Source organism: Nipponia nippon, unplaced genomic scaffold (assembly GCF_047370975.1).
Source record: "Nipponia nippon isolate SJK-2023a ecotype South Korea unplaced genomic scaffold, ASM4737097v1 scaffold_25, whole genome shotgun sequence".
Lineage (NCBI taxonomy): Eukaryota > Metazoa > Chordata > Aves > Pelecaniformes > Threskiornithidae > Nipponia > Nipponia nippon.
This window is the reverse complement of record NW_028262342.1, coordinates 2,263,099-2,281,419: the sequence shown is the minus strand read 5'-3', so window position 1 is coordinate 2,281,419 and position 18,321 is coordinate 2,263,099. Positions and strand designations below refer to the sequence as shown.

Sequence of the window (18,321 nt, the reverse complement as noted above, 5' to 3'; positions counted from 1 at the left end):
CGCTTTTGCTAATATCTCCACACATCTCCACATGCGTATGGAACCACATTTCTTTCATCACGCCATTCCTCAGAGCTCCCCGTTAGATTCCCAAGCCCAGTCACACCGTTACTGGACCAGATGGTTGCAGATGTTCCTGAAGAGCAGAAGGGGGCTGAGATGCAAACGGGGTTACGCTGCCCCAGGAAGGAGCGTGTTGAGCTGGGCGGTGGGAGCCCTTCCTCCCCGAACCCACCTCTGGGCCGTGCCAGACTTCAGAGCCAGGGATGAAACTGAGGGGACCTGGCTACGAAAAGCTCAAACCCCCGGGGAATGGCCATGTCCATGTGGATCAGTCCGCCTGCCCCTTCTTGGGCTGAAGGGGACCGTTGGTGTCCCGGTGGCACCGGGCCCTGGGCAGGCCTCGCCCCTGAGCTCCCCACACGGTGACCCAACCGGGGCAACACCAACCTCCCCTCCGCCGCGGGCTGGACGGCGAGGCGAGGCCGCTGCAGCTCACGGCACCGTTATGGGGAGGAGGGAAGGGAGCAGGACAGGGCTCCCCGGGCCTGGCACCCTGCAGCCTGGGGCGCTGGTACCGGTGGGCCCAGGGGAGAGCGAGGCTGAGCCGAACCAAACCGTGCCTGTCCCCGCCGCCCCGGGCCCGCACCGCCCTGCGCATGCGCCAGCCCCCGCCCCCTCCCCGGGCCGGCGCCCGGCCCCCCTGCGCATGCGCCGCTGGCGGGGGAGGGCGGGGCGCGGCGGCCCCGCCCCGCGGGCAGGGGGCGTGGCCGGCGGGATGGTGGCGCATGCGCGCTGCCCGGGCGGTCGCTGGCTGCTCGTCCCGTCGGCTCGCCCTCGGCGCGGGGGGCGGCGGCAGCGCCGCGGGGGCTCCGGTCGCCCAGGTCCCGTCCCGTCCCCCCCCCCCCTCCACCCGCCAGCTCCGTTCCGCCTCCCCAGAGCCGCTTCGCCTGGCTCGGCGGCGCCGGGACCCCGCCGCCGCCTTCAGCTCCTCGCCGCCGCCCTCCCGGGGGGCTCCGGTAAGGCGCTCCCGCCTCGTTGCCATGGCGACCCCCCTGCTCCCCCCCCGCCCGGTGCTCCGCATCCCCCCCCGCCTTCTCCCTCCCCCCGGGGCCCTTTGCCGCTGCCGGTGGGGGGCGGCCCCCCCCGAAGCCCCCGGCTCCGGTGGGGCCGGGAGCGGGGTCGCTGCGGGCCGGGGTCCCCCTTCCCCCGGGGGCGGCCGCGCTGCGGGCCCGGGGGCGGCGGAGCACCCTTCTCCCCCTCGTCCGGGGCTGGGGGCGGGCTTGGGCCCCTTTTGTCCGCTCCCGGTGATGCTGCCGGGTCGGGCCGCAGGAAGGGCCGCGGAGCCGCCGCCCCCGGGGGCTGCCTCGCCCCCCACCGGCTCTGGCCGAGCCCGGGGCCCGGCAGCGTCCTGCCCCGGCACCGTCCCGTCCCCGGGCTGGGTGTCTGAGCGCCGGGCCCCGCAGGAAGGGCACCGGGGCACCAACAGGTGCTTTGGCTGCTGCCTTCCAGCCGGTCACTTTCTCTTTTCTTCCCTTTCCCATGTTTTTTTTTCCCCGCACCCCCTTGTAACCCGCTTCTGTCAGATAATTTTCATATTCCGTTCTCTAGGAAATGAAAACCAGAGGCTTTCACGCCTACCTGCTTACAGCGCGTGGGGACGTAAGGTGCCATCTCCTCGGGGGTGTGCGGAGAAGGTGACCCGCCACTCGGCGCGGTGGCACCCCGAGCTGCTCCTCCCGAAAGGCACGGCTCCATCCCAGAACCACCGAGCTGGAGGGTCTTACGGCTCCCGCGCTGTTATCTTTTTAGGGAATGAGCCTGTAAGCGCAGCGAACAAAAGAGTTGGCGTCTGTAAAGGATGTGATTTGCAAAGGCACAATAATGATGCCTTGTAAAGATCTGCAAAAAGTAAACAGAAAAGAATAACTCATAAAATGTTGCCAGCGCCCAGGCATTGTAAAAACGGGGAGTGTGTGCCTAACCTATATTTGCCTGCAATTTCTAGTAAGAGTTGCAAAACTCGGTTACCTTACTGCGAGTTACGTTGTGACCTGGAGAACTAGACCAAGAGGTAGCTTTACGCTCGAAATCTTTGCATTTTAATGCATTTTAGAAAGTAGAGCTAGGTTGTCAAATATGCCCTGAAACCGTGTTACCGGTTGGAAGTGGCATACTCCAATATATTTATTTCTTAAGAGAATCCAGTATGTAAATGTAGGATACTTACACTAGGTTGGTTTTGTTGTTGGTTTTTTTTTTAAACTACAGCTTGTTCAAAGGCAGCGGTCCTCTGGATTTTGCCAGATTTCTGTGTGAAAGCATCTAGTAAAAGTGAGAGTGCTTAAAAGCAACGAAATGCCTTTTTTCTCCTTCCTCAGTTGCTCCGTTATTGGGTTGGCTTTTGGGATTTTGATAAATCTCACAGCAGAAGAGACAGCAGGCAACTGCTGGAGTTGTTTCTGCAAGGGTCATGGGAAGAACAACTTCTGGATTAAGTGTTTCAGTGTGATATTTCTGAATTTTTAACACTTATTAAAGATTGAATATATTGGGAGCAAGAAACACTTGCAGTACTGCCTGAAATTGTGGTTTTTGAGGCATCATGTTTCTTAAGTTTCCTTCCCTCTTATTTTCAGATCAGAAATGTTCAAAACAGGAAGTTTGACTTGTACCTTTTATTTTGTAAGACTTTTCCCTACTTGGTCTTAGACAACTGGGCTGTTAGCGTTTGTTGTTAAAATCTGAACTCTCTGATTCGGCGTCGCTTAATTGATTGCAGCTGTTGTTGGAAGGTTATTTCTCGTTTATAACGCCCAACGTTTCCTCCCTTTTTCTTTCCTAACAGCCATGGCAATGACAGGCCCAACACCGTGCTCCTCCATGAGCAATCACACCAAGGAGCGAGTTACGATGACAAAGGTGACATTAGAAAACTTCTACAGCAATCTCATCGCGCAGCATGAAGAACGAGAGATGAGGTAAAGACCTTTTTTGCTTCCTTTCCCAATATAAAATATCTGCGTTTAGTTTCCTGGAGCCGAAGCAGAAATCGAGCATCTTTGCTGAGCGCGTACTCGGCTCCTGAGATGGGCGCCTGGATGGGGCTTGGCCGAGGGTCCCAAGGCGGCTGGTGGGTTTCTGAAGCCCGCGGTAGTTCGGGCTGGAGCTTTTTGAGTTTATTCTGCAACCAATTGAAAGGTGCTTGTAAATGCAAAAGTGAGATGGCTGTTACCAAGTTGTTAAAAACCCCTATATTTGATTATGCGACTAAGTAGAAGCTAACTTTGGGATGTGCCTGGGACGATTCCAGTACAATTCTGAAGTAGAAAGCCAACGTTTATAAACGCTTATCCTGCCTATGTCTGTTCTCTTGCCTCTTCCCATTTTATGTCCCTGGTTGTAATATTTAAAATTCATTTTAGAGCATCAGTTTCAGTGTGGATTATAACGTGTGATCGAGTCAGCTGATAAAGGAAGATAATCTTTGCAAAGTCAATGAGGGATTGCCGTAAGGACTGTCACTTAATGCGAACTTCTTGTCTGTGAGTTAGCTGAACGTATGGCATCTCTTTAAATACATCGGTCAAAATATAACAAGCGATTTAACTGAGGAGTATTACTTTTACTTTCCTTTGGCTGGAACCCTCTAATTTGCTGAATACCCTCAAGTTGTAGCACTGGGACTTCTGATGTTCTCCCAGCTTGCCATGTAGTCTATAATCAGAATTTTCAAAAAGGTTCAGCGTTCGTTTGCTTGCAGACTTGCTGCCAGAAACCTAACTAGATCCAAGAGGAATGCCTGCTAACTACAATAACTGCAGAAATGAGGAAGCAATTTAGAAATAAATTCTAACTTGCATACATATTTGCTTCAAAGCTTCAAATTAGTAATGAGAGATTGAGGTCTAATCCAAACAGAAACTATCACTGATTTAATTCCTTTCGTTCCCTTTGCATAGCTCTTGCTTTTTATTATGAGCGCTATTGTCTACTCCCAAAACCTCAATAACAGGGATTTTTCTGTTTAGGATCAGAACTTTGTCTGAACAAACATACTGGATTTTACAAGTTACATGTTTTTTTTTTTTTTTTTTTTTTACAATGTGGATGTGCAATTTGGAGTTTAAATGGTGGTGACGATATGTACGCTGAAGTGCAGATAGGACCCGTTAAGGATATCTGGGGGAATTTCAGCATCGCTTGGTCATGCTGAGCTATTTAATTCTGCCTACTGCAGCAGGCGTCTTCTGCTACTGGAGTCACTGTTTTGAGTGTGAAATGAGGTGACCAGACAGGGCTCGCTGGGTACTTAAATAAGGGCAAAGCGATTTAAATGTGCCTGATTGTGGAAGCGATAACCCCAAATATTATCACGTTGCAGCAGCTGCGTAGGGGCACAGGAGACCGGAACAGGATCTTGCGAAGAATGACTTGCATAAGGAGAAGGAATTTCTTAGTATGTTTGTAATGTTATACCAATAAAAACACACATGGAGAGAAAAAAAAAACCCAAAAACCACCAATCCCAGTTCAGCCAGCTATTAATATGATCGGTGTTGGGAAGAAGTTCCCAGAGGGTAATCATTGCAGACGTCCCCTGAAGCTATTCCCCCCTCTGAAGTCTTGCTTCCTTTTTTTCTTTTCTCCCAAATAATCATTTTGTACTAAGGCTGTAAACATCTCTGATTCTTTAAGGGGGAGAATGTGTACAGATATGTTTCCTCTTCCCAAATATTTTGAGTATCTTGGGTATTAGGAAATAGAAAGTAAATTTTCTCATTTTGCATATGATGAGTTTGAGATGCAGTGAAATTACAGTGCGGATCCACAGATGTGTTTAAATAGCAAATTCTCCCTGGAATATGTGAGACTTTGGTGTTTAAATATTTATTATGGCTCTGGCATTAAGCGACTTGCCCAGCTGTCAAAGAGAGAGACAAGAATTGAACCCAGATCTCCTCAATCTGCATTCGTATACAACGAAAACGTACACTTGAATAAGATGTGAAACTCGAGGCAGGTTTAGATTGTCAAAATTAGAGAGGACAAGGCTAGAATGGTAAAGCCGTAATATTAGATTCTTCAAAATTAATCTCATGTCTGAGTCTCCCTTATGTATCAGTTACACTTGTCACTTGCTGGCATTACGTCCTCCTTTCACAGCAGGCGTAGGCCAGAGGTGTTGGATACGTGCGTGTGATTAAGAAACAACGTTAATGATTCAACCTTTATTTTTCTAATTTGTCTCTGTTATAGACAAAAGAAGCTAGAACAAATGATGGAAGAAGAAGGCTTAAAAGATGAAGAGGTAATGAATATGGAAAAATTATCTTAATGGTTAAATACAAGTGATTTTCTTATATAAATGGAGATCTGGGATCTATACTTGGGATTGCTGTGATCTCCATGGAGCCCACCTGCAGAATTCTTACTGTGGTTTTGTTTTTTTTTTCCCTGAACTCTAGAAAAGAATCAGGAGGTCAGCACACGCACAAAAGGAAACGGAGTTTCTTCGGCTAAAGAGAACAAGGCTTGGCTTGGAAGACTTTGAGTCTTTAAAAGTCATAGGCAGAGGAGCCTTTGGAGAGGTAAGTCCAGAAAAGATGACTAAGAAATACCAGTGCCATTTAAAAATACATTTAAAGACTTGCATAGTTTATACAAGAGAAAGATAAATGTTGTAACAACTGCAGATTGATTTTTTAGCTTGACAGTCACGTGCATCTGTCTTTATGCCTAATAAATGCTGGTTTAAAAACATTATGTGCTTTAAAGGAACATGAATGCTGTTGAAAAGGACGTGTTGAGCAAGCTAAATAAGAGTTTGGCCGCGTACTTTAATTGTGACCTCCCAGGGCTGGCCTTACAGAAGAGGGCGAGCTGGGGGGCCGCTCGCAGTAGTCTCTTCTGGTGGCCTTCTTCAGAGAAAGGGGCTTTGGACCTTCTGCTTTAGGTGTACGATCGCTCACTGTGTCATCTCTGTTACAATGATTTCATCTCTTAGAATTAACAGAACTTGGTTGTCGTTACTGCGCACTATGTAATGTTTTTTGTTTTTATAATCTGATGTCATTAAATGGAAGCCAAGAGCTTGATACCCAAATTTGTCAAGAGTTGTAGTGATAATGCTGTATTTGACTCAAATTTTTGCGTACTTCCTAGGTGCGACTTGTCCAGAAGAAAGATACGGGGCATGTTTATGCAATGAAAATACTACGTAAAGCTGATATGCTTGAAAAAGAGCAGGTGAATAGCCGCCTTGAGTAGCGATGCTACCATCCATGTTTTAGATGACTTTGGGAGGTAACTGTGATGTGTAGAGAGGAGTAATAAGCATCTGCGGTCTAGGTTTGCTAGCTAAAAAATTACGTGGGGTTTTTTCCTCATTTTTTTATCAAGGAAATAGGTCAGAAAAATCTTGTGTGAATTCCTAAGGACCTGTCTTGTAGCGGGCTCTTTTTTAAACATTCCTGGTAGCAATGCGAACGTTTGAGGAGTATCTGTAGGGTTACGGTAGTAGTCACAGGCTATTGTATGTAACTGAGTGCTCAGAACAGCGGTTCAACCAGCCTCTAATGCCTTGCTTAGGCTTAATGGCAGCTGCAATTGTAATGCTTTTCCACGGGGCTCCTCGCTCTGAAGCAAGGGAGGACTGAGCTCACTTTCTACTTGAAAACATGGGGAAGCAGAGCGTTTTTCGAAGGACTAGGTTTGTCTTTCTCAAATGAAAGCGAAGGACGGTTCTGTGTATCTGATTTATGTTCCTCCTCCTCATTTTATGATGATGTATGTTACACGTAGACGTGTGCAAGTGATTCAGTCTAGATGTCAAGATCGGTGGTTTACTGCATTTCTGATTTATGGAACTAGACAGAAATATCAAGTGATGTGACTGCTGGAATTCTGACTCGGAGACATAAAGCAGTGGTGGTTAACTTCTGGAAGTACAATGGTCTGAGACAATCATTTCTTGTTCAGCACTGGGGGGAATCTAGGAAGCACTGTGTGCGTGTTCATAAAATCGGGAATTGGTTTCCATGTCTGAAAGTGCTTGTTTAGAAAACAAGCGGCACGAGCTTCCATGCAGCACTGCTACAGTGGTGCTGTGGTCTAAAACTGTGGGAATAGGCTGCAGCCGTATCTGAAGGGCACGCTAACTGGTTTGAGAAAAGCTAGATTTTGAGAGCTCTAGTTATTAGATATTTTTGTAAAAAAAAAAAAAAAAAAAAAGGGATATTTTTATGTATAGGATTAACCTGTTTTTAAAATCAACCATCTGTTTCTCCTCCTCAATCTTCCCATGGTAATAAATTGTGTTTTGGAGTGGTCTGTTATCTAAGTGGTTTTAAGATAAGTGTTTTCATAGTGTCCCCTATCATGTGTACAGTTCTGATTTGAAGGGGACCCAAATGCCATAAGAATTGAAAGAATAAAAACATAAACATGGGTTATCTTTCTGTATGGAACCTTGTTGTTCCGGAGGGTGGTTTAAATTTAATCTAGCTTGAGTTTTTGCTTAAAAGCATGAGGTTAGTGCTCTCTTGCCTTCCTACACATGTCTCAAGGCACGGCAGCAAAAGTCACACGCTAAGTATAAATGTTACTCAAGCGTAAATGTCCAAAGGCAGAAGTCCCCATAAACTTTCCAGTGGAAACTCTTGAATGTGAAAAGGTCTTTCTTCATGCTGAGGAGTAAAATGGAGTTGGTGTTCAGTGGGATTTGTCAGATTGGGGGGGGAAAAAAAAAGAAACATTCTGGAAAAATATAGCAGTTTAATAAAAGCTTCTCACCTTTTTGCTGTCAGAAGCATGACTTTAGGATTTGATTTTGAATGTGTTATGCTATCTTATTCCCTGAAAATACTGAGGGGTGAAACTATTGAAGTTTTGATGGTGTTTCTGCCCTCATGCAGAACTTTGCCTTTTCAATATTTGCTGCTTTTCAATATAACACTTGAATTGTCTGTGAAATAAATGAATATAATAAAACGTGGGCTTGTAATTAATCAAATGCATACGTGTGCCTGCAGGTGGGCCATATTCGTGCGGAGCGGGACATTCTAGTGGAGGCAGACAGCTTGTGGGTTGTGAAAATGTTCTATAGTTTTCAGGACAAGCTAAACCTCTACCTTATCATGGAGTTCCTGCCGGGAGGTAACTACCTGAAATCAAAAGACTGCTTGTGGATTTCTCACTTCTTAATTACATGTAATTAAATGTAGCCTGGGACGAGAGCGTGTGTGGTTACCATACAGCGGTGCTCGTACTGGACGTTACTTTGTGAGGAAACAAGTCGCTGTAAAGCTTTCTGCTTTGAGGAGTTAGGGTGCTGAGGCCTGTGGGTCAGGTTATCTGCTTGGGTCTTCTAGCTGCAGATGTCTGAAACTTGGCCTCAATGTTCTGCTAGCTCTTATCCTTACTGTGCCCTGGCTATCTATAGATCCATAACATAACCAGCTTTTGATTTTTCTAACCTTCTGCTTTTAGCTGGCTTGCAGTAAGAGTAACTCTAAAGGTCCTTTTTTCAGAGGATGATGATGTTTGTCCTTGGATGATAATGCTACTGTAATTCACTTAAGAAGAAAGTTATACTGAAAGCCTGTAATGTATGTGACTAATGAAACCACAAGAACGCTTTCTGAGATGACACGGCACAAATGCCGTCTGTTTTTTGTAACACCTCTGTAGCTGACAGCATCTATTTTCATCTGCGATTCAGCTGTGTAGCGAAGAGTGGCAGTCCATAGCTGACTCTTAAGGGATGTTTCTGTACTGCTATTTCATCTTTCTGCTATTTAACTGTCTCAGTAAGCTTAATACAACTACAGTACGAGTTTTTCCATGGGCAGTGATACAAGGGGAAATACAAGAGTTTGTCACAGAGGTGCTGGGGAACTCTGTTACTTTATATGAACTCAATTTAGATTTCCTGAGGTTTTTAAATAGCTTAATTCTTTTCTTTGCAAATGTCTTCAAAGTTAGCGAGAGTGGAGTTTGTGTGTTTGTATTTACCTTTGCTATTTGTGGGGTGGCTTCTAGGTGATATGATGACACTGTTGATGAAAAAAGACACTCTAACAGAAGAAGAGACACAGTTCTATATAGCCGAGACCGTGCTAGCCATTGATTCTATTCATCAGCTGGGTTTTATCCATCGAGACATAAAACCAGACAACCTTCTTCTGGATAGCAAGGTATGTACTAACCACTGGCCGGGTCATAGTAAATAGGTCTTGTAATTTTTAATATTGACCGTGTTGACAGTTGTGAAAGAGAAGACGGTGCTTCTTTCTTAGCCCTGTTCCTTCTAGCTTTTGAGGGCCTATCTGCCCTATTGCTGGGGGAAAAAAAACAAACCAAGAAAGACCTCTCCTCCACCTCCAGCTGTGTTTATACCTCGCTTATGAGCTCTCTTCTGACAGTTGTTTAGGCTATTTTTGGTTATTTCAGCTGCAATTTAAAACACGCAGTTTCAGTTCTCCCCTCTCATCAAAGATGTTTCCTTTTGGTCTCACATCTGTTAGGCTCACGCTTGCCAGCTACTGGGTAGATGATCATATCGAGTGCGAATGATGTAGCTGTTCCATTAGCGAGACTGAAACCGAGATATTATCTCCCTTAGAATCAGGATGTATTTCTGAAGGCTGGCCAGGCTACCTGGTTGCTTCTAGATGGTTACTGGAGGCAGTTTGCAGAAAGCTCGATTGTTTCACTGTCCTCCCGTTGCTCACTACAAGTTTGCTTAAAATACAGCTTGTTTGGAAAAACAAGCCAACAGTAAATAATTGTACTTTAACACTAGCCAGCTAATGATGCACTGTGGGAATTACTGATGTAATTCAGTATGCCCTCATCTAGACATAGATAAATTTAGGACTTCGAAAGTATGTATATTTTAGATATACATCTAAAAATTGCACGTAGGCGGTGTGGTCGCGTGTTATGCACTAGGACAGATCCGATCCATGAATTTAAGGTGTTTCTCCTTCTGATCCATGAATTTAAGGTGTTTCTCCTTATCCGTTGGGGTCAATGCAGAATCCAGGGACTACAGCTCCCTCTGGAGACGTTGGCTTTCACTCTGAAATGGTCAGGAACTTGCAGGAGCAGAGATTTCTTGAAGTGAATAGCTATGGGGCTTTCTCCGAGTAGTGCTGATGAAAGTAGTAATAGCTCGATGCTAGGTACACATCCAATCTTAGGCTAAAACAAGGAATGCAGAAAGAGTGCATCTATTTATTATACAAAATAAAGGGAGGGGAAGAAGAAGAAAACTTCATTTGCTATGATAATGTCTCATACTGGTTTTGTATTTTGTTTGTTTGTTTTTTGTTTTTGTTTCTAGGGCCACGTAAAACTCTCAGATTTTGGTCTGTGTACTGGACTAAAGAAAGCCCACAGAACAGAATTTTACAGAAACTTGAACCATAGTCTTCCTAGTGACTTCAGTAAGTTATTTGGCTTCAGCAGGGTATCTGCGTACTTGCTGTCGGTGCCTGACATGTGAAGTTAGAAGGCTGCAGAGGGGGGTCTAATAATCAACATTGCATCATGAGGTGTAATTTTGACTTTCTGTAGACCTTATTTATTAAAATAATTTTAGCTACTTTAATGCACGTAAACATCTTCATTTCTAGAAGTTTGTCTTTGAAATAGACTCTGCTGTAGCCTTTCTTTGCATGTGTAATAAACCTCGAATGAAAACTCAGTGTGACTTGGTAGATGCTAGCTCTATCTCGTGTTAACTTAAATTAATAAGTGAGCACACAGACTCTCTGAATATTCAGTAATTTTCTCAAGGGGAATAATCTTGATCATGGAGTTAAAAAAACACTGAAAGCATGGATGGCTAATGAAAGGCTTTATAAAATTTTATCACTATTACCTAGGTTTGGACGTGGCCAATGGGTTTAGGGTATTGACAGATGTGCTCTTTGCAACCAGCTGTACCGGTGGAAGAGGTTACCTCCCTTGCTTTGCTCTTAGCTGTCAGCTGCCGCTGCCTGCAGAGGCTGCTGGCCGCTCTGATCTGCCATCGCAGGCACCCCTTGGATTGTGCCGGCTAAGCTGAGCAAGGCAAGGCCGAGGCAGGTTAACTAGTTCACCTCTGCTGATGTGGCGTATCTTCAGTGGGGTGAGTTAAGGTGTGCCTCCGCAAAGAGCTCCAGCTTCGCTGTGGTGGTCAACTTTGGCCGTAGGGGCCAGCGATGAGCAGCTGGGGACTGTACCCTCTTACCAGGCCAGCTGAATACAGAACGGGCTGTCTGTCCAGGCCCTGCCTACCTCCTTTGATGCCGTAAAGGAGATTTTTAGTGTAATGGTTTGGGGCTAAAAATGTATCTTGGGTGACCAGTAGGATGCAGTCACATATATTCCAATCTCCTTTAGCTTTCCAGAACATGAATTCCAAAAGGAAAGCAGAGACTTGGAAGAGAAACAGACGGCAGTTGGTAAGTACGTTTCACCTGCTTGGAAATGTTCTCTGCTGAGCTGTTGCGTTCAAACGGCATTTGAACATCAATGGCATTGGACATCAAATGGCACGTATTTCAATGACGGCCATTAATCCATTTCAGAGTTCTGAACAATGCTGAAATAAAAAGATTCACACTTTTTCTTTAAAAGAGGAATGACTCTAGTTTGTCCTTCATCCATCTGCTGAACAGCTGGGGACATATGTGCCTGCGATAGGGCTGCCATGATTATTTACATTGATGTCTGATGCCTCCCAGCTAAAACTAACAGTTCTTGCCACTTTCAGTATAACAAAGGTCTAATAAGAAAGGTGTAGAGAGACAGTGGTACCTTTCCCCACTTCCCTGACGCTATTTTAAGACTCTTTCACATGAACGCGTTGATTTTGTGTCTACCTATCTTGAAATAAAGGCTTTAAACAACTTTGCTGAAGGATCTTAGAGACAATCTGGTGTCTTCCTCAAAATAACCATTGCTGCATAAGTTCCCACTTCCATATCAGGCAGCTTTCTCTCAAGATGCATAACTGATGGTATTTGTTCCAGGCTTTTTCTACTGTGGGTACTCCGGATTACATTGCCCCTGAAGTCTTCATGCAGACCGGCTACAACAAACTTTGTGACTGGTGGTCACTTGGGGTCATCATGTACGAGATGTTGATTGGTAAGAAACGGGCAGCGCACAAGTTTGAAGCAGGAATTGTGGTGCAGGACATCAGCTGTATTTATGTGCTTGGGGTCAGGTTCTCAAAGCACCCGCTCCTTGCATGGTTTGTGAGGTTTGTTCTGGTGCGCTGTAGACTTCAGGAACTGCAGGAGCTATTTCTGCTTTATACAGGATTGTATTTTTCTTTCTTTTCAGGTTATCCACCATTCTGTTCTGAGACTCCTCAAGAAACATATAAGAAAGTAATGAATTGGAAAGAGACTCTCACATTTCCTCCAGAAGTTCCGATATCTGATAAAGCAAAGGATCTTATTTTAAGGTGCCAACCATATGGTTTGCCAGTTAATAGAGTACTCATTTTCTTGTCTTGCAAACTGTACTATGTACCTCTCATAGGTTGTTTCACATGAAAAAAACCTGATGCTTGTGGCAGCTACATACTCTGTTATGCACATGCATCAAATGCTGAACTCCCTCATCAAATACATTTGCTCTCAGAGGCCATTTAGTGGAGCCCTGACTGAACTATACTGAAAAGGAGCTCCCATGTAAGTACTGCTAATCTGGCAAAATCGGAATGTTTCTGCTCTTTATTTTGTCTGTGAGCTTCTCGTGGAAGCAACTTCATCTTTTTGCCAGAGCTAGCTTCTTACAATAGCCATGGGTTTGACATTGTATGCACTGGAGCATACAAACGTATCCCAGCGCAGGCTGACTCCGACTCTTTCATTTGTATTTTCAATCCCTTATCTATTCTCAGGACAGAAATATAAATGTCTAGCTTTTTAGGCTTTATATGTTCTCCTGCTCTACACTGGTCCTGAAATAGAAAGGGCCCATTATCCTGTTGTGAAAGAATACCGCATCTTAATTGTAGCATTTGACATGACATTCCTAAGCATAACTTTGTTGGTTTTGCAGTGGGAATTCTTGATCCTCTCCATTTATGTTAAGAAACCGTAGTAGTACCAGTTCAGAAAGCTGTTCCATTTCTGGATGGAATGCTTCTGTTTTCATTCTTCCTTCATTTTCATTCTTCCTTCCATCCCAGATTTTGCTGTGAATGGGAGCACAGAATTGGTGCGTCTGGCGTGGAGGAAATAAAGAGTAACCCCTTCTTTGAAGGGGTTGATTGGGAGCATATCAGGTAAGATGCTTTGCAGAAAGGCAAGCTGCTCTTCCCTACGGACTGGTTAAAGCTCGTCCTGTTCAACAGAAGTGAGCAGCTGGACTGGCATTTATTATATCTAGGTGTGGGTGAGAGTATTTTGTTCCTTATCTGAAGCTTGCTAAGGTACCTTCAGTCTTTGATTCCATTAAGAAATGGAAAGTGGCTGAATCCTGCTTTCTTCTGCCTTTGAAATCTTAATGCCGAAACTGCTCTTCTTGGCAGAGAGAGACCTGCTGCAATTTCAATAGAAATCAAAAGCATTGATGATACCTCGAACTTTGATGAATTTCCAGAATCCGATATCCTTAAACCCACAGGTAAATGCTTTGATTCCGCATGTAAACAATCCTTCCTCTTCTCCGATAGACTAATGCCACTTTCCTGTTAATCAGAGAAAGATCTTGCTAGATGCTAGTTTGTTATGATCAAATTGTTAGCTTGGTAGTCTTGTGGTGCAGGGGTGTGCAAGCTGCAATTTGGGTTTCAGGAGATGGGATGCAGACTTGTGAATCATGTGGGAGCCGTTTGAGGAAGGGCATCTCGAAGAGGTAGCGGAGCTCGCAAGTTCAAATCCCAGCGGGACCTGTGAGCCCAATGCTGCGAGTGCCGCTTGGTATCGGCTAATTCTTGCTACTGTGTCTAACACTCAGTATAGGGGTAGGGAGAGGTGGGCCAGAAGGGGACGATATGTTTTGGTGTAAATCTCTAAAGGATCCTTGTATTTACGTGTCGGAGCATATTCGCACATTTGCTCCATGAGGCTGAAGAATAAAACTGAATGCCTAGATTAATGATATTTTCTTTAGAAGCATTCTCCCCTGCTGCACATCCAGTGTTTTGTATGAAAATAAACTTTGTAGTCTTCAAAGGATAATTTTATTTTTCTCTGTCTTATCAGTGGCAACAAGCAACCATCCAGAGACTGACTACAAGAACAAAGACTGGGTTTTTATCAATTACACCTACAAGCGTTTTGAAGGTCTGACAGCCCGAGGAGCAATACCATCCTATATGAAAGCAGGAAAGTAATACATCTTTACCTGGGACAACTTCTGAGCCGTGGAATTCTGTTCCTGTACTTTGGGTTTATACCCATAAAAACTTTTTTTTTTTTTAAAGAAAACTCGAGGGCTATCAACTCTTGGAGAAGACTTCAGGACCCTGTTTTGTTACACACCCTGGTCGTTACCGAGGATTTTTTTCTTTCTGCGCCATTGAAAAATTCCACAAAATGTTTGCATCATCTCTGCTGCAGGCACGTTTTGCTGCTTCAGGAGCAAGAGTTTATTTTCTTCTTAAATTCTTTGCCAGATTGTACAGTCCGTCAGGAGACGAGAGCAAGCCTTCGCTCTGACATTGCAAAGCACGTGATGTTTATATGGACTGTTTTGCCAGTCCTGCATTAAGAGACAAGCTCAATCCGCCAATTCTGCCAGCACTGTTTTTCCAGTGGCTAAGGACTTCAGTACAGAGGAAACAAAGCAATAATTAAAGCTTGAGATAGACAACTCTCCAGTAAACTATCCAGTAGAAGGACACAACTTGTATTGCCTTAACCTTAGTTTGTAGTGCTGTTTTTTATAATGCTACTGGAAGCCTCTTTAATAGCATTTCTCAAGTCTGTTGCAGTGGCCTCCAGTTGCGGTGCACTTTACTTTTGGTACTAACACAGTGACCCTCAAGCCATTTAATATTTTTTCTAAATTAAAAAATTGTGCAACACTTTTTCTTTTCTAGACCGTCACAGGAGAGACAGGCCTCTTCCTCCAGCGCCAACAGTTTTCAGTCACTGTATGAAAGGATGGATCTCTAAACAATGCAGATCATAAAAACTGCAGCTGGTAACACAGGTGGATCTGGAATTAGAGCAGAGAGGGAGGGAAATTCATTTCACCTGATCATTGGTGGGCATCTTGTGTACTGTCGAGTCAGCTGTGAGGCTTCCCGTTCCTGCTGCTGCCATCTTTTGGCCACTTTAAAGATCTGCTGCATGTTCGTTGGTTTAAAGACAAAACCATCTTTTGTGGCCTTTTTGCTTTTGGTTTTGAGCAGAACGGCATCAGATTCTTCCCTGAATCTTGATGACAGAGGCCTCCCTGGCTCTTCCCTACGGAGCTCCTCTTGCTGTCGTGGCCGAACCATCTGTCCCTGTAGTCTTCCAAAGAGACGGTGCCTCACGAGGTCACGTTGGGGTGTCCACTCTTTGATTAGGGCGTGATAGAAGTTACAAAAGTACATTCAGTTATGGTCAGGATGCTCTCCAGGAGAGCCCCAAAGTGCCTTTCCTTGCCGAAGCGTCTCTCAGAACACGACGGCAATTTGGGAGGGAGGATTCTACCGCGGTTGAGCTTTTGGTAATTCCTTTTTATAATCACGAGCTCCGCTTTGCACCTCTTTTGTAGTTAACTCTCCACTGCCAGGGGCAGGTGGCATTAACCTTTGGGCCAGCCTGGTACCAGTCTTTAATTTGCAATTAGATTTTTTTTTTTTTTTTAAAATAAATGTAATGAGGTTTCTAAAAGCATGTATCAATTTGAGCTGTCTTGGATTCTTGCAAACTTTTATTGGTGCTGAACACTACATAGCACAGACAAAAAAAAAAAAAAGCTATTTAGAAACAAAGCTAGAGCAGTGTTTCAAAGTAAAAAGAAGGCTTTCAGTTATATTTAGTCCTAACTTTCTAGATTAGGAAATGAAAGCAAATGAGTTTGTAGTGAAACTTTTTTTTAATAGGTGCTTTTAGGGAATTTTTACCTAGATGTCTTTTGAACCGAGTGCCATCGTGAAGGACTGATCGGGGGACTGAAAGTACCATATATAGCTAAACCTGGGTGATAACTCGTTATCATCCTCTCCCTAACCACCCCTTGTGCTTTTTGTGTGTGTCCTAGGAGTTAAATGAATTGCCATAAGCAGTTTAGATACCAGTTGGATCCTATAGAGCTGAAATGCAAAACTAGCCTTAATTAGAAGTGCCAGGATCACTGTAGTCAGTAGGGCTTACTCAGATGAATAAGGGCTAACTGAGGTAATGATTTATAGGGTCAGGCTTTTTATCAACTAGTCAGTAATACCACCTTCTGCTCCCTTTTTATTTTTTATGAAGGACGGATACCAACTTCTCAAATCGCTCTATCTCCTTATCCTGCAGTTTCTTCTAGCCATTTGAAAATGTTGCCTTATAAACCATTGGAAAACTAAGAGGTATTAATATAAAACCATTTTTTAAAATTCCTAACAGCTTAGTTACTGCCTTAAAATAAAAAAAAAAAAAAAGAGAAAAATTCTTTAAAGCTGCTGTGGATTAGGAATAAATGATTTTGAGTAGCTGCATTATTAGCCCTTTACTAAAAGGGACTGGCATTTTTATTTATAAATACCAAAGATGAAGAAGCTATACAATTGTACGTTGTGATAACTTGCTGTGAAAAAAAACCCCGTATATAATAATATGTATTGTGCATTTTTAGTGCATGTGTGTTAAAGCCTTCCGAAACCTCAGATTGTTCACTTTTTCAGTGAAAGGTGAAGTTTTTCAAAGGCACAAGGAGCAGTTGGGTACCTCACTGCTGTTGTCTTTCGGTAGGAGTTGGATGTCTTTGCATATAGCCTCCCGCTGGAAAGGTGTGTCCGGGGGCTTTGTAGCACAGCTGCACCGTAGGTCTGCTGCCTCATACAGTCGTTCACCAACACTAGGAAAAAAAGTACAGTGTCTTCTTTCCAGCATCCATACTTCACTGCTAACAGACTGTTTTACACGCCTGTTCCATCTCCCACGTTAGCCAAATGTTTTTCTTAGCTGCTGGCTTGTGTATTGAGGTCATATGTATCTTTTATCTCTTTTTTTTCAAGCTGCAAGCAGTTGCTGGACTTCTAGGAGTAATTCCAATCTGACTTTCCAATGGATCTGAACATGAGTTACGCTGCCAGTTCATCTCTGTATCATGCCTACCACAAAACTGCACTAAGTGTTTCTTATTACCCTGCCCTGACTCTGCCTTAACCTCTAAGTTGAAAAAGTGTTCTGTAAATATTTAAAAGCTGTTACTAAGTTGCACTGTAAAATTTGGCAGGTGTATTGGGGGAGCCAACTTTTTATGGAGCAATCTTTGCATTGTGTTGTGTAAATAAAATCCTTTTAGTAAACACAATTTTGCTAGCATGTTTTGTTTTTACAAACTGGAATCTCTCAGGTTGGTTTTTTTTCAGGCTTGAAACCGATTTTAGAATCAGCCGCTTGGGTAGGAGAATGCAATAGTAACTCACAGGCTGAAGACTGCATTTCCAGAAGATGCACAGCAGACATGAAGAAATGAGCGCTCAGTTAAAGGCGAACGACAGTGCCGATCTTCAGATGAATTAAACCTTTCTGGGCCCGGCCTCCTGGCAAGGGTGAAGGACCCCGGCCTTACTCACGCCTGGGTGTCTGCATTGTGTAAACGGCACTTCAGTTTACCAGCTTCAGGGCAAGTTGTTTTTAATCTTTTCCCCTTTCTATCTTTAAAAGGGATAATAAGCAGTAAGCAAGTGGCATTGGAAGCAAAGCTACAACCCTTCGTTTTTTTCTACCAGTTTGTAATGTGCCAAAATCAACTCGCAGTTCTTATTTCATTGCTTCGCATTTGTGACAGCTCCACTTCTGAATACAAGTTCCTGTTATCGCTTCAGTAATGCCACTAAATTCCACCTTCTTCAGACTCTTAACGCCTTTCTCAAGCTTCATCAAGAAAACCCTTGAAATGCATCCAACACTGAAGACAGAAATAAAAGCCAGACCTGCTCCAAAGCTGTTTTCTTCCAAAGAGAGAAGTAGGAAGAAGTGGAGAGCATCTTTCATAGCACGCTAACCAAAAATAGCACTAGGGCCTGTTCTAGATGCCACATAGTTTGTGGGTTACGCAGTGGTGTCTCATACCTGTGCTATGTGCTGCTTTTAGAACATCACAGCAAGAAGTCGGTAAACGTTGAGGTCCTCTCAGCACAAGCGGTAGTAACGCCTCTGTGCC

General features: G+C 44.2%; 1 protein-coding gene across 7 annotated transcripts; it reads left to right on the top strand.

The window, feature by feature from the left end:
• Window positions 1-832: 832 nt before the first annotated feature.
• On the top strand, window positions 833-17,466 carry STK38 (serine/threonine kinase 38). Of its 7 annotated transcripts, XM_087762022.1 has the most exons (15): window positions 835-1,019; window positions 1,612-1,746; window positions 2,849-2,981; window positions 5,260-5,311; window positions 5,469-5,591; window positions 6,166-6,249; window positions 8,034-8,157; window positions 9,043-9,197; window positions 10,349-10,451; window positions 11,392-11,453; window positions 12,024-12,141; window positions 12,340-12,463; window positions 13,196-13,291; window positions 13,538-13,632; window positions 14,214-17,466. In XM_087762022.1, exons 3-15 carry the CDS (start codon window positions 2,851-2,853, stop codon window positions 14,342-14,344), a joined length of 1,398 nt encoding a protein of 465 aa, XP_087618148.1. In that variant the 5' UTR covers window positions 835-1,019; window positions 1,612-1,746; window positions 2,849-2,850; the 3' UTR covers window positions 14,345-17,466. The 7 variants fall into 7 exon arrangements, 6 of the variants coding, with proteins under 6 accessions (XP_087618148.1, XP_087618149.1, XP_087618150.1 ...); XR_015705708.1 differs by lacking the exon at window positions 14,214-17,466 and having other exon boundaries at window positions 833-1,019; window positions 12,340-12,692; window positions 13,538-13,574; XM_087762023.1 differs by lacking the exon at window positions 1,612-1,746 and having other exon boundaries at window positions 836-1,019.
• The last annotated feature ends 855 nt before the right edge of the window (window positions 17,467-18,321 follow it).